Source organism: Fusarium fujikuroi, chromosome FFUJ_chr03 (assembly GCF_900079805.1).
Source record: "Fusarium fujikuroi IMI 58289 draft genome, chromosome FFUJ_chr03".
NCBI lineage: Eukaryota > Fungi > Ascomycota > Sordariomycetes > Hypocreales > Nectriaceae > Fusarium > Fusarium fujikuroi.
The window spans coordinates 867,800-882,588 of record NC_036624.1 but is presented as its reverse complement, the minus strand read 5'-3'; the positions used below and the strand labels follow the sequence as shown (position 1 = coordinate 882,588).

The following is a 14,789-nucleotide window of genomic DNA, read 5'->3' as shown; positions in this document are numbered from 1 at the left end:
GGAAGTCTGCCTAGAAGGACCAGCCCCTGCAGGGAGTTGATAAGGTCACACGATGGTGATGAGGCTTGAATTCCGCCCTTTGCTTGGTTAGTCTGCCATTTTGGGCTGATTGCTCTACGCCCGGCTTTGGTGTGATCGTCAAACCCTGCCTGCATGAGTTTCGAGAGCGTTACTTAATACCCATGGTCCCAGGTAACTGTGTAGCTCATATTGTAGCTTGCTCTTTGCCATTGTTTGTATCAATTCTGAGAGTTTGTTGACTCGTTGCCAACTTTGGCTTCGAATTGACGTGTAAGCTGGTTCCCAGACCATCTCTAGCCTTTCGTCCCCTTTGAGCTGCAGCTTTCGGCTGCATACAGACCACACAATGAACGACTTTGCAGCATATCAGGAGCACAGCCGTGAGCCACCACGACGTGAAGAGCCAGAATGGGACAGCGACCGTTCGGTGATCTTTAGGGAGACCGATAATCCCAATGGCATCTTTACATCAGCACCCAAGGAAGCCTTCAAGCTTGGGTACTTTGATGTCATGTGCCTGGTCCTTAACCGAATGATTGGTGAGTTTCCATTGTTTTAGGGAGTTCTTGGATACGATTGGTCGAGTTGTCGCCGGTATTTCATGTTGGATTTGGTGATGTTGTGTTGAAGTTGAATTTAAGTTGAGCCCAGAGATCGGATGAGACCCAAGTGGGGAAGTCTGCTTATATCAAGATCCATGGTTCGCTCCTTCTGGCCCAAGCTTGAGTTTCCATGTGTCAAAACAATGCAGTTTCTCTATTGGGGAAGTTGATCCTCTTATTTTCGTCATTCATTTCTTCTGCTCTTGTCACGATGTTGAAACTTGGTGGTTACATCAGAACGGAAATATGGCCTGCAAACGCTGTGCTACTCTGCAACTGAAGCGCTAACTCTCATCACAGGAACTGGCATCTTCAATTCGCCACAGAGAGTAATGGAAGGAACCCGTTCAACGGGCGCATCTCTTCTCCTCTGGCTGGCGGGCATGATATACTGTCTCTCAGGTGTTCATGTCTACATAGAGTACGGTCTCAACGTTCCCCGCTACACCATCAACGGCATTGAACAGAGCGTACCTCGCAGTGGCGGTGACCTCAATTACCTCCAATATGTCTACCAAAAGCCCGCGTATAGAAGAGGCACCGTACTCTTGAGTACATGCATGTTCGGGTTCTGTTTCATCGCTCTTGGAAACATGGCGGGCAACTGTATCAGCTTTGCTACACGAGTGCTATACGCATCTGGCAATACTGACCCAGCTCCTGGAGCAATCAGGGGTATTGCTATCGGAATAGCAATTCTCACTTGCTTCATCCATACCTTCTCTCGACGAGCAGGCATTCTTCTCAACAACATGTTGGCAATCATCAAAGTTATGATCCTCCTACTTATTATCGTGACAGCTATTGTGGTTGGTGCCGGAGCTTTAAAAACTACCAAGGGCGAGAAGGTCAAGAACTATATCTCGGAAAACACTCAGCCATCTCGTGCCTTTGCAGACTCTGGTGATGCTAATGGCTATGCTCACGCTTTCTTGGCCATCATCTTCAGCTTCTCTGGCTTTGAACAACCCAATTATGTCATGGGTGAGATTAGCAGGCCAAGGCGAAAGCATCCGATCGCTATGATTCTTGGTGTCGGTATTGCCATTGTGCTTTACATGGCTGTCAACATCTCATATGTAAGTATCGTTTCCCTTCCCAGCGTTACCATGGTCTAACCCTCCTCAGATGGTCGTGGTCCCAGAGAAGGATCAAATAAGCACCAACGTAGCGCAAGAATTCTTCGAGAGAACTCTCGGCTCCCTGACCGAAGACGAGACTGGCCAGCGGATCTTCAACGCTTTCCTTGCCATATCAAGCATGGGTAACATCATTGTGATGACTTACACCGCTGCACGGGTAAAGCAAGAGATCGCCAAGGAAGGTATCATCCCCTACGCCAAGTTCTTTGCTCAAGACGGCGACATCTCTTTGGGTCGATTGCTATCATGGCTCAAGAAGAAGGGTATGTTCAGTTCTCTTCTGAGCACACGCTGGCTCTCTCCCGAAGACCACAGGGAGAAAACGCCTGTTGGTGCCTTCGTCTTGCACCTTACATCCTGCTTCATTCTCATCTTCGCCACTTGGGGTATGGACTACTTCAATTCATACACTTTACTCACAAGTCTGAGCGCATATGTCATCAATGCCTTCTTTGGCATCTTTCTGGGTCTTGGTATCCTGATCCTCCGATTCAAGGGACCACCACAAACAGACAAGGATGAGATTCACAGCCCAGCAGCAGTTCCCCAGACTTGGCGACAGATGACTGGTAAGCATATCAACCCGACACTCAGCGTTTTATGCGCAGTTATATACGTAATTGGTGGCTTGTGGCCCATTGTCACTATCTGGATCAAGCCCTCAACACCACAAAGCCTCCAGTGGTGGCTTGTCCCAGTCATCACATGGTCCGTCATCGGTGGCAGCATTCTCTGGTTCCTCGGCTTCGTCTCTTTTGCATGGCGCCGGAAGCAGAAGAGGAACGAGATCTTTGTCGTGGAGAAGAAGCCCGAGTTCGAAAGTGCTGATGGTTCTGACGACTCGGGAGAGAAGTCGAGCGGTTATGTGCTTGTACACGAGACAGTTTACCTAAGTTGGATCGCAGGGGAAGTTCATGAGTCAAGAGGGACTGGCCGAACGGGCTTTGACGAACAGGCAGACACAATACCGGTGCCTGCGGCCAGTCGATATGCTGGCACTGACTTCGAAGCATTTTATGAGGACGACCACCGAGGTGCAGCGCCAACAAGGGGGTACAATACCGGATATAGGCCATGAATGGTTGATGATTTGAGTACATACGATAATGAAGAAAATGTTTATGAGAAGTTGATTGTGCGACAATGCAAGGCGTACATTTGTGAATGTATTGTCTGACAGTAAAGCGGCAACAACATTCATCTTTTACCATTCCATATATCAGCTGGCATAGGAGAAAAAGTGCTGAACCGAGTGTTGTTTTTTTATTAATCCTTCGCAGAAGGCAGCACTTGTGCCGCATGTTCCTAATGTTTTACTGAAGATTATTCGATTCGCCATCCTGATGATGTAGGGTAGCCCAAACATATGAAACCCTTCTTCCGTGAAGAAATCATAACTGTTGGACTCCTATCGGCCTAGCCGTTGTCAACGTACCCATGTCTTGATCTACTGTTATTCCGACACCTTGAGCCAAATCTCGAGTTGTAAATGAGGTTGCGATCATTTGTTGCGTCCACCCACGGATTTTTTGTACATCAAGCGCGACATTGCGCAAACAGAAGGACAGCTTTCAACATCATAGAAATGGGTTGAGATCACAAAAGATAAGTTGATTTATTCTTGGTATTCCTTCAGAGCCAACTGTTGTAAACACAGCGCCGCGAACCCCGTCCTTTTAGCCAAGATTATCGCCGGTAATTAAAATGATCTATTGCCGTTCAGTGTGCCACGTTACGTGTAAGAAGCCGTATGTTGTCCACAAATCCTTCCACAAGCTCTTGATAGCGGTGTGGTCTTGAACTCGCTGCCTTGCTCCCTTGGTCGATCAGTAGCTTCGAGTCCAGTTCAATCTCAAGTTCATGCTCCTTCTCTTTTACCTGCAATATTGTTAGTTGAGCCGAAATGCTGTCTGGGGCTTTGGGAGCTTACTCCGTGGCGATCTTGTATGACCTGCGTGAGGTCAACCTGGTAGGGTCCGTGTGTGTAACTGAGTCGGTCCTTGTTTCGCTCAGGGTTTTCCCCACGATCACGATTTGGAAGCTGCTCCAGTTCTTCCACCGAGCCGTCCCAGTTCATTTCGAGGTTGATACTGATTCGACAATCCATTGGCAACATAGGAAAGTGAATATCAAGGTCAGATACGCGTGCCTTGATGATCTTGGCAATGACCTTGTTGTCCTTTTGGTTGTATGTGACTCTCACGCGGACTGCTCTTCGCGATCCTAGTCGGCTTCGCACGCATCCAGGTATCCTTGCTTGTAGATCTGGTGGAATCTCGAAAAACCGGTCTCTCTCTCTCCGGTGCAGAGCAGCGATGGGTACACGTTGGCTGCCAACTGGATTCATGGGATGTGTGATTTTGACTAGTTCGTTAAGGTAGTCGTTCATCTTCTTGTGTGAGCCCTAAAACACCATTAGCGACGTTAAGAATGAAGAAGATGCCGAAACACTCACTTCCGTCATGCTACTCTTAAAAGCTACACGGCTGTTGTCCATCAAGATGCATTCAGACGCAATACCTCGATCAACTCGTTGATTGGTATCTCTGTCGATGAGAGTGCCCAATTTCGCTTCAATTTCAAACTGGATACCGCGACTACTGATTTCCCTCATATCCGGGGTGTTGATAACATTGAGGAAGAGGAAATCAGCCACTTGTCTTGACACGTCCTCAAAAGGTTTAAGGCCAGTAAGACTCGGTTCCCAAGGTCCAAGAATCTCTTGGGGGCCTGGTTCAGCAGCGGGAACGTGAGGAGGGTTGCCTCGGTTTGTCTCTGGCGAAGCATGGCGGCTGGGACGGGCGTTCTCCTTCTTTCCGTTGAGATGTGAATGGACTCTCTTTTGCAGCACGAAGTTCGCATTCGTTGGCATGCTGTTTATTTTTCGAGCATCTTGTGCCCAGATAGGCGGCTGTGAGTAGCGTCTTCGCTTCTTGACCGCCGCAGCTGCCGGTACACTGGAAGAAGCCGACTCAGATTCGCGCTTCACAGCAACGCCGCCGTTAACCTCGCTGGGCTTCATTCGTTTCTCCTCGGGCTCTTGTCTGGGGCTGTCGCGATCCTCAAGCTTGCGCTTGGCAGGAGTTGCCGCGCGTTCTGTGTCGATGGCCATTGGCTGGGTTGGTTGGGGTATAGGAGCCGATTGAGCTAGCTTGGCTTTGGCGTCTGCTGCCGCCGATGCAGCAAGTGGATCGTGGTTGCTTTGAGTCGACGGAACTCGAGATTTGGGGCTAACGGATGGGCTGGGAGCTCGTTCACTATGCGATTGGGATCGTCGGTGTATATCGGGGGCGGGCGAACCGTAGCTACTAGATATGCGCTTCGCGTGAAGCGGAGGCGGAGGTGAGCTTTGTACTTGTGCTTGTACCTGTGCCTGTGCTTGCGGTATGGGCGCTCCAGTGTAGGAAAGTCTTTGTTGGTAAGGACTCGAAGGTTGTGCAAAACCGCCTGTAACTGATGCTTGTCGAGATCCGGCAGACAAAGGAGGACCGACAGGCGTGGGTGGTTGCGAAGGTTGACGATTGTATTCGGCAGGCGGTGGGCGCGAAGCTGTGACAGGACTACCTTGTGTAAAAGAGCTGTAGGGATGATGTGGTTGAGCGGATGTTGGAGTCGGAGTAGAATGGGCAGAATGACTAGCTGAGGGAGGACGCTGATTCAGATATTGCTGAGCCTGTGGGATGGAGCTTTGTGGGTGTTGTTGCTGAGTCGGAGGATAATGACCAGGTGCATGGCCTGGTGGCACGCCTTGTGGGCCCTGAGAGAAGCTTTCACGAGTTGCGTATTGAGTAGGTGAATATTGGTGCCGTTGGACCGGACTGGCCATCTCCCCAGGGGACTGAGTTGGTGGAAAAGGATAGCCTGCGGCAGCTGCTACGGCCGACGGAGTCGTTGATGTTCGATAAGGGGATTGACCTGGAGTCTGGACGCTTGGGGACCGTGGATCGTGAAAAGAGCCCGTTGGCTGTAGCGGAGGGGGTGCAGGACGTCCTGGATATGGCCCGGGAGCCTGGTACGGAGATTGTGGTGGATACGCACCGGGCGGTGGTTGATGGGGAGATGGGTGAGGATGCGACGGTGGTCGTGACTGAGCGTGATGAGGATGGCCAGTATGCGGAGGATATTCTTGGGGCATCGGTTTGCCTGGCGAAGGTTGCGGCGGCGGATGGCGGCCGTACTCGCGATAGTACGGAGGAGGAGCGGGTGCTTGGGCCGGACTCTGCGATGGTCGTTGCATCTGCTGGGGGTGAGGTTGCTGCTGCTGCTGCTGCTGCTGCTGCTGATGTAGCTGCGGCGGCGGTTGCGGTTTCGGCGCAGGTTTGGCCGGAGCGCGATCGCCGCCATCAGACGTATTGAGAACTGAGCGGAGATCCATGGCGATGGTGTCGTGATGAGGAAAGAATGAAGATTCTGCGACAACACGACGCCTCGAAGTTGGGAGACCACAAAGCAATTGCAGTGCAGGTCGCTTGTCTTGAACCAGGTAGTCGACGCGGCGGGAGCGCAACTGAGTATAGACAGATGTTGTCCTCAACTGATATAGATCTATGACGCTGTTGAGGCGATGGAGGACGTTCGTTGTCGCGCGAGGAGGACGGCGCAGGTGGACATGGATGACTGGTTGGGATGTTTCTACGTCGCCATGGCGAGGCTGCCACGCTGTCGAATTGACGATTGACGATTGGCGAATAGAAATCGCGTACAGAAACAGATGGACGCGGCTGAAAGACGCTCGTTCGGATGATATTATCGATGGATCGTGTGCGCTGGAGGTTATTCGCGCCTTGGAATAGTTCTAGAGATTGATTAATATTTGTGTTGGTGTCCTGTCGTCGTTTTCTGGCGACAAACAAAGATGGACAGGCGACAGCCTGACGCTAGAGCTCCAGGGATATGCCCACGGGCGGTACTACCTCACCTAACTCAACTGTACGTACTGGACATGGCCCAGGGACAAATTTTATTAGCGATAGCGTTCCCCAAACATTTTTTACTAGCAGTACATGCTCCGTGCTGCGAGCTCAATGGAGATCTAGGTACCGATCATCAACCCCCGGAGAGGCTTAGCATTACGCAAATCAGGTTAGCGAATTAAAGATGAGACACGCTACTTGTCACTTTTCCATATGTCCCGAGATAAATTGCACCAGACTCAAACGCCAGGGTCAGACTCTGATTCCTGTGGAGGGTCAAGTCCTTTGCAATCTCCTTAAGCTTAAAGGACATCAGCCTTATCAAATCAGCATGTTTATATGATCTTCTTGTAAGAATTGGCTTGCTCCAAAAACCCCGATGTTTCTCATACAAAAGGAACTTGTACTCGACGTCATAGTTGAGTTACGAACCAGGGGTAGCGGAACTCCATGGGATTTGGAGTTCAGCTTCACAATAGCAACATAGGCACGAGCGCTAGCCACAAATTCATTGAAATGTATTTGCGGCAGTACGTGCATTGGAATCGTGTATACTGTACATCGGAATCTAGTCAAATTTAGTCCAAAGCTGATGGCGTATCACATGAAGCTCTAGCTTGCTAGTCCAATGCCGCCTTGGCCAACGTTAATGTGGCCTTTGGGTCATCAGAATAAACTCAGTAGAAGGTATACTAAACTTAGATATGCTAAGTTATCTAAGTCTTTTGCCATTTAGGATCGAGGCCCCGAGTTTTCTTTCTTCCCCTAGGCTAGAACCTCAAGTCTGTAATGCCTATATTAGCCCAGAAAGCCGTGTTAGAGTAATGGTGATATTTGACAGGTAGTTCGCTTGAGCGACATCCTCGCTTGTGTCGCCAAGGAGTAGGATAGGTTTCCAGACAGCTTTCTTGAACACTGTTTCTCTGATCGGTATTAGCTATCATCATCGTCCTGGTCACATGTTCCCCATGATTACCCATGTTCATGACAGTAAGAAAATATTGTGAGGGCATCCTCCTCTTAATATAGCATTTCTGGAGGAAAACCCCAATTGACGGGGAAACGATTTCCTTTCGACTTGTGCGGTTCTTCTCTACACTTTGTACTGCTTTTCACGTGATGATAATAGCATGATTACCTAGCTTGGGCGAATCTGGCTTTGGTGAATAACTCTCTTACGTATGTATGGAGGAGGAATTATGAGATATGCTTGAGGCGGCCTGCAAATTTGACTGGTTATTGAGAGCAATGAATGATTACATCCACACGACCTTTCGAAACCCACAACGACTCAGCGCTCTGGGACCTAGTGTTGCAAGGTGCAATTCATCTCTCTGTCGCGTGCTATCTTGGACTTGGGGGTTGCTTGGAGACATTCAATGGTCACGTGCTTGTGTTGGGGAGTACGGAGCTTATGTAATTCTGCTCCTGCCTGGAGCTCTGGTTGGCCCGTGCACCTACTACAAGGCAGAGCTGTGCCTGACGTGGACCTTTCTCGGAACGACCCTGCTGGAGCAAAACACCAACCAATTCATCGCCTCCGACTCTTGTAATTCTCTTGACATCTCCTTTGTTTCTGCACAAACTTTATAATTCCGTTCCCGGGCCCTGTTTATGCCATTGGGCCTACACGGAAATAACGCATTCTCTACTACTCGACCATTCTTCCCCCAGCAACCTCTCGCATCGCCGCTCGCATTGCTACGGACCTCTCTCGCACGCCCGCACGATCCCTCATACTCTGTCAAGATGCCCGGTATCGTCTCGGCTACCGGCGTTCTCGCCTTCCTTACCGACGAGGAGCCCGAACTCAAGGTCTTCGCTCTGCAGACCCTCAACGACGATATCGATACCGTCTGGACTGAGGTCGCTGCTGTGTTGACACAGATGTACGTCATCTTCGCGTCTCGCCTTTCCTGGTATGATAAGCTTCGCTAACATTGTCTCCCAGCGAGGCACTCTACGAGGACGAGTCGTTCCCTGAGCGTCAACTCGCTGCTCTTGTCCTTGCCAAGGTCTACTACCATCTCCAAGCCTACAATGATAGCATGGTCTTTGCCCTCGCCGCCGGCGATCTTTTCAAGCTCGATTCCCCTGGCGAGTTCGAGGAGACCATTATTTCTAAATGCGTCGACCAGTACATCGCAGTGAATGCTGCGAAGAAGGCGGCTCCTCAGGCTTCAAAGAGCACCGACCTCCCCGAGTTGGCTACTACCTTCGCGAGTGGCGCCGAGGGTGCTGTCATGTCTCCCACCACACCTTTTTCGCAGACAACACTACCTCCCAAGTCTCTTCTTTCCCGTGACTCGATCGACAACACGATGGTTGAGGCCACCTTCCAGCCTGCTTTTAAGCAAGGCCGATCTGGCTCTATCGCTGAGCTCCCCGACCAGGCTACCAGCTCGCTTCAGAGGGTTGTTGAGAGGCTTTTCGAAAGCTGCCTAGAGCAGGGTCGCTACAGGCAAGTGGTGGGTATTGCGGTTGAGGCCAAAAAACTCGATGTTCTTCGAAGCGTCATCAAGCGCGCTAGCGATGATGAGAAGAAGGCCAAGTCTAACCCTCTCGAGAACTCTCCTGGCCCGGCTGAGGATCTCATGGAGTACACATTGAGTATTTGCATGGACATCGTTCAGGAGAGGGCCTTCCGAACAGAAATTCTGAGGCTAATTCTCGATCTTCTCAACGATATTCCCAACCCGGATTACTTTGCCATCGCGAAGTGTGTCGTTTACCTTAACTCAGATGAGGAAGCATCTCGCATGCTGCGTAGTCTTGTTGAAAAGGGCGACCGATCTTCCATCGCCAACGCCTATCAAATTGCTTTCGACCTTTACGACAACGGTACACAGGAATTCCTCGGCAAGGTTCTTGCATCACTCCCAGCTAGCAAGCCTGTCAAGAAAGAGACAGACGAGAACGGTGAACAGTCCAACGAGAGCGAATCTCTGCTTCAGAATAAGCAGGAAGACCCCGAAGACGAGCTCCCTGAACCAGTATCCAAGGCCTATTCCAATATCCGAGAAATTCTTGATGGCAGCAAGACCATCCGTCTCAACCTCGAGTTCCTCTACCGCAACAACAGAACCGATTTGAGCATCCTCAACAAGGTCCGCGACAGCCTTGAGGGCCGAAACTCCATCTTCCACACTGCGGTCACGTTTTGCAATGCCTTTATGAACCAAGGAACTACAAACGACAAGTTCTTCCGCGATAACTTGGAGTGGCTGGGCAAGGCAGTCAACTGGTCCAAGTTCACGGCGACTGCCGCTCTCGGTGTTATTCACCGCGGAAACCTTTCTCAATCTAGAAAGCTCCTCGAACCTTATCTTCCCCGACAAGGTGGCCTCAGCAGTGGCTCTATCTTCAGCCAGGGGGGTGCTCTCTACGCCTACGGACTGATCCATGCCAACCATGGAGCCGATGCTCTGGACTACCTAAAGGAGCAGTTTGGTCAGGCTGAGGAGGAGGTCGTTCAGCATGGTGGTGCTCTGGGTCTGGGTATTGCTGGCATGGCCACTGGCGACTGGGAAATTTTTGAGAAGCTTCGAGAAATCCTGTTCCAGGATTCTGCGCTCAATGGTGAGGCTGTTGGTTTGGCCATGGGTCTCATCATGCTTGGCACCGGAAATGTCAAGGCTCTGGAGGATATGATTACATATGCGCACGAAACCACTCATGAGAAGATTGTCCGTGGTCTTGCTATTGGTATGGCACTTATTATGTTTGGCCGCCAAGAAGGAGCCGATGTTCTTATCGAAGGACTTCTCAACGACCCTGATCCCACGCTGCGATATGGTGGAATCATGACTGTTGCTCTTGCGTACTGCGGCACCGGTAGCAACAAGGCTATCCGAAAGCTCCTTCATATTGCTGTCAGCGACGTCAATGATGACGTCCGTCGTATCGCAGTCATGAGTCTGGGTTTCATCCTCTTCCGCAAGCCCGGAAGCGTGCCTCGTATGGTTGAACTCCTCTCCGAATCATACAACCCTCACGTGCGATACGGTTCCGCCATGGCTCTGGGTATCTCATGCGCTGGCACAGGTCTTGACGAGGCCATTGACCTGCTTGAACCTATGATGAAGGATCCCACAGACTTTGTCCGACAGGGTGCCCTCATCTCTCTTGCTATGATTCTTGTTCAGCAGAACGAGGTTATGAACCCCAAGGTCTCATCGATCCGCAAGACTCTGAAGAAGGTGGTTGGCGACCGTCACGAGGATGCCATGACCAAGTTCGGTGCTGCTCTCGCGCTTGGTATCATTGACGCTGGTGGCCGCAATTGCACTATCGGCCTTCAAACCCAGACTGGCAACCTCAATATGGCCGGCATTGTTGGCATGGCTGTGTTCACACAGTATTGGTACTGGTTCCCCTTTACCCACTTCCTTTCGCTAAGCTTCTCTCCCACTTCCATCATTGGACTTGATCATGACCTTGAGATACCTAACTTCAAGTTCCACTGCGCTACACGACCTAGCCTCTTCGATTACCCTCCTGAGCAAGAAGTCAAGACCGAAGAAGGTCCTGCTCTGATTGCCACCGCAATTCTATCAACAACTGCGCAGGCCAAACGACGAGCCCAGAAGAAGGAGCGCGCTCAGCGAAGAGAGAGCATGGAAATCGACACCGCCCCCTCTAAGAGTGGTGGCGACAAGATGGACGTGGACGAGGACAAGAAGGTGGACGAGGCTAAGGATAAGAAGGAAGAGCAAGAGAAGGAACCGGCTGCTTCCACCGATACCAAGAAGAAGCCCGAAAAGGAGAAGGTTGGCTACGAAATCGAGAACATGACCCGAGTTCTTCCTGGTCAACTGAAGTATGTCAGCTTCCCCGCTGGCCGATACAAGCCCGTCAAGAAGGTGAGCATACAAGTCTTTCTGCGCCGTTTACATTGCTAACATTTACAGCCTACTGGTGGTCCCCTGCTACTGCTTGATAGCGAACCCGAGGAGGAGAAGAGTCTACTTGAGGAGAAGCTCAAGAAGGTCACAACGGAACGGGCCCCTGTGGCTGGTCAACAAACTGGACGAGGCGGACGAGGCGGGGCTCAGCGTGCTGTGCTTGATAGTCTTGCCGAGTCGAGAGGAGGAGCCAACAGCGCTATGCTCGGACAGTTGCTTCGCAACCAAGGTCGATCGCCATTTGGTTTGCTCGACGCTGAACCCCAGACTCCTGGTGGTAACGCCTCAGGCGCCGCCGCTGCTGCGGGTGTACTGACCGCTGTCGATGAAGACTCCGATGACGATGAAGAGGCCCCTGTTCCTAAGGAGTTCGAGTACTTCACCGATGCTGGGGAAGATGACGATGAAGATGACGAGTAGGTGTGAATATGTCTTAGAACAGTTCAAAAGTGAGGACGATACAGTGGAGATAGTTGGATTGTACACTTAGAAGGGCAGATCAAGCGAATAGAGCGGGTACGGAGCGAAGGCTGATGTACAATATGCCTGGGGACGATGTATTCACTTAGTCGAGAATAGAATTGGGTGGTCTACCATCTGTGATTTTATTTTGTCATCAACTCGACTTGAGAATGATCATACACTCTGACGTAAGTCGTTCTAATAATTAAGCACCCATTGTGCGTATGGCTGTAATGACTGCCGCGTATCACTCGTCCTGTAACAAACCCATTCGCCTGCTCTCAAACTCCAGCCAAAACTGCAAAATCGATCGTCAATGCTATTCAGCCAATCCTACGCTTTTGTTTCTGACCCCGTGGGGCCATCATCGCAGACCTTCACGCGATGCCACGCTGTAGCAAGATTACCGCGAATATTCCATGTTGCTGCGTGACTGTCCGGTTGTGTGTTGTACACCTCGTCTGTAGCTTTCACAACGAACGTCGCACATCGCTTCCCTGATGGTGCGGGTTCAAACGCCTCCAAAGGGACCGCACCGTCAAACTTCCATCTCCGCCATGCCCAGGCTGCGTGACCATAGCAAGGCGATTCTTCACCCTCTTTTGTGGAACAGTCGGGAAGAATGGAGGCTTGGGACCAGCTTTTGCCGTTGTCGAAGGATATGTCGACGCGAACGATGGCGCGGCCTCCACCGGAGTATGCGTAGCCAGACAATGAAGCAGGCTTTGTATAGGTGTGAGAATTGTCATCCTTGGCTGTCCAATCGCCAAGTTTGCACTTTGTGATGGCGCTTTGGACAGGTAATTCTTGAATGGCAGGTGCTGAATCCCAGTCGACTTTGGTCTGGTTCGGTCCAAAACACTTGTAGTCGCGTCGCTGCCACTGAGATGTGCTCTCCTCGTCACTCAGCGTGACATGGTTCAACCATTTGACAGATCGTGCGGCAACATGTCCAGGAACAATAGCTCGTAGAGGAAACCCGTGATCGCGCGGGAGAGTCTGGCCGTTCATTCTGTAGGCGAGTATTACGTCGCCCTGGGGATCGATGGCCTTTTTGATAGGAATCGATGAACCGTAAGCTTCTAGGCCGTTGAACTGAACGTGCTTTGCCTCGGATTCTCCTGTGAGGCCCGAATGCAGATCAAAGCCTGCATCTGCCAGTACGTCCGAGAGTAAGACGCCTTCCCAGCAGGCGTTTGAGATAGCTCCAGCAGTCCACGGAAGACCATTTGTTTTGCGACCTGATTCCTCATTCATGTGTTGCCGGCGGTTCCCAGAGCATTGAAGAGAGGCTGTGACTTTGTGGGATTTGAATCGGTTCTTGAGGTCAGCGAGGGTGTATTCTTTTGTGGTTCCGTCAGGAAGTTCTATTGTGAGATTGTGGTTGTTTGGGTCCTCGGCGATTGATGGCACCCACATGTGGTTGCGCACGTAGAAAAGGTCATTAGGCGTAAGGAAATCGTTCGTCATAGCATAGGCTGGCGTCTCTGCGTTTCTGGGCTTCTGCGTCATTGTAATCAAGTCCGGATGTCGAACGGGATCATCCGAGAAGGGATCCTCGATCTCTTCTCGCGCCGGTCGCCCGTCGACGAGATCTGCCGGATCGACGTACCCAATTAGGTACTGGTTTAGAATATCGTAAACGTAGTCATTTTTGTGTATAGAAAAGATATCCCAGTAGGGATCAATGGAGCCACCAGCAGCGCGAAGAATAACATCGCCGCCAGGATGCGCGCCAATCCATTCAGTTATATCGTAGACTTTGTCGCGGTGGATGACCCAGGGGTGATCAGAATGAGCATCGTGCTTGCGCACTTCGTTGATGCGATATCGAGGAAGAGAAGGATCTCGAGGATCATGGTCGTTTTCGTCATGGGCAATGGCGTCGCACCGTGTAGGAGGTTGTTGCGCGAAGCTGTAGGCGAGGTAGAAGGAAGCTGCTCCAGCGAGGAGAAATGCGAAGGAAGTGCTTGGATCTCTCGATATCGTCGCAGACTTATCGGAGGCGGGAGGTTTTGTTGATGCAGATCTTGTGAGTCGTGTTGCGATGAAGGTGCGAGATTGTCCCCTCGAGGGAGCTTGTGATGCAGGGATAGATAAAGATCGTAGGGGTCGTAGCTGGCTGGCCAAGCGCCGTGTTGATCGCGAGAACATGGCTACAGAAGAATTAAGAGAGTATCACTTCAATAATGAGCAACAATGCATCGCCAAAAACACTATGTGAGCGTTGTCGCAAACGAAACAAATCTCTAGTCGACGTCACAGTGGACTCGCGATGGTACTCTAACAAAAATGACGTCGGGGAATATCTCGGAGAACAATCATCGAAACTTTGAGTGAGATGAGAAATCTCACTTTATATAAGCCCTTCTCTATTTCATGATAAGCCCAGCGGTGAGCGACGTGACACGTGAACAACAGGAGCGAGTCAGAAGAAAGCAATTACCTGAGATGAGATGCCGAGACAAGCATCGTGACTTACAGTCGCTTTCTTGAGGTTGGGTTGGGTTCACAGAGCGTGGACAATATTTTGGTCGCCGATCAAATTGCAATCGCCGACTGTTTTGTTATTAAATGTTACGTCACTTGACACATCCCAAGATAATACCATTGGTCGACACGCCGAAACACGCCCGGAATGGAAGGTAACTGTCCCTGAGGGTGCTACGGCTCAGTGACGAGACCCCTGTAATCGCCCTGCGGCCACTTTTAAGCGGCACAACTGCCGGTCAGCCAAATGTTAGT

The 14,789-nt window shown here is 50.9% G+C and overlaps 4 protein-coding genes; 2 read left to right on the top strand and 2 right to left on the bottom strand.

The window, feature by feature from the left end:
• Positions 1–367: 367 nt before the first annotated feature.
• On the top strand, positions 368–2,843 carry FFUJ_02419 (related to high affinity methionine permease; the record flags this gene model as incomplete). XM_023574147.1 has 3 exons in its annotated part: positions 368–560; positions 924–1,702; positions 1,752–2,843. 3 exons carry the CDS (start codon positions 368–370, stop codon positions 2,841–2,843), a joined length of 2,064 nt encoding a protein of 687 aa, XP_023427557.1.
• A 641-nt stretch (positions 2,844–3,484) lies between these two features.
• FFUJ_02418 (uncharacterized protein) lies at positions 3,485–6,140 on the bottom strand (the record flags this gene model as incomplete). XM_023574146.1 has 3 exons in its annotated part: positions 3,485–3,643; positions 3,696–4,169; positions 4,221–6,140. 3 exons carry the CDS (start codon positions 6,138–6,140, stop codon positions 3,485–3,487), a joined length of 2,553 nt encoding a protein of 850 aa, XP_023427556.1.
• Positions 6,141–8,427: 2,287 nt separating this feature from the next.
• On the top strand, positions 8,428–12,002 carry FFUJ_02417 (probable RPN2-26S proteasome regulatory subunit; the record flags this gene model as incomplete). XM_023574145.1 has 3 exons in its annotated part: positions 8,428–8,567; positions 8,630–11,540; positions 11,589–12,002. 3 exons carry the CDS (start codon positions 8,428–8,430, stop codon positions 12,000–12,002), a joined length of 3,465 nt encoding a protein of 1,154 aa, XP_023427555.1.
• Positions 12,003–12,377: 375 nt separating this feature from the next.
• FFUJ_02416 (related to nitrate reductase) lies at positions 12,378–14,198 on the bottom strand (the record flags this gene model as incomplete). The annotated part of the gene is made up of 1 exon (XM_023574144.1): positions 12,378–14,198. The coding sequence occupies one exon, from the start codon at positions 14,196–14,198 to the stop codon at positions 12,378–12,380; it is 1,821 nt and encodes a 606-aa protein (XP_023427554.1).
• Between the last annotated feature and the right edge of the window lie 591 nt (positions 14,199–14,789).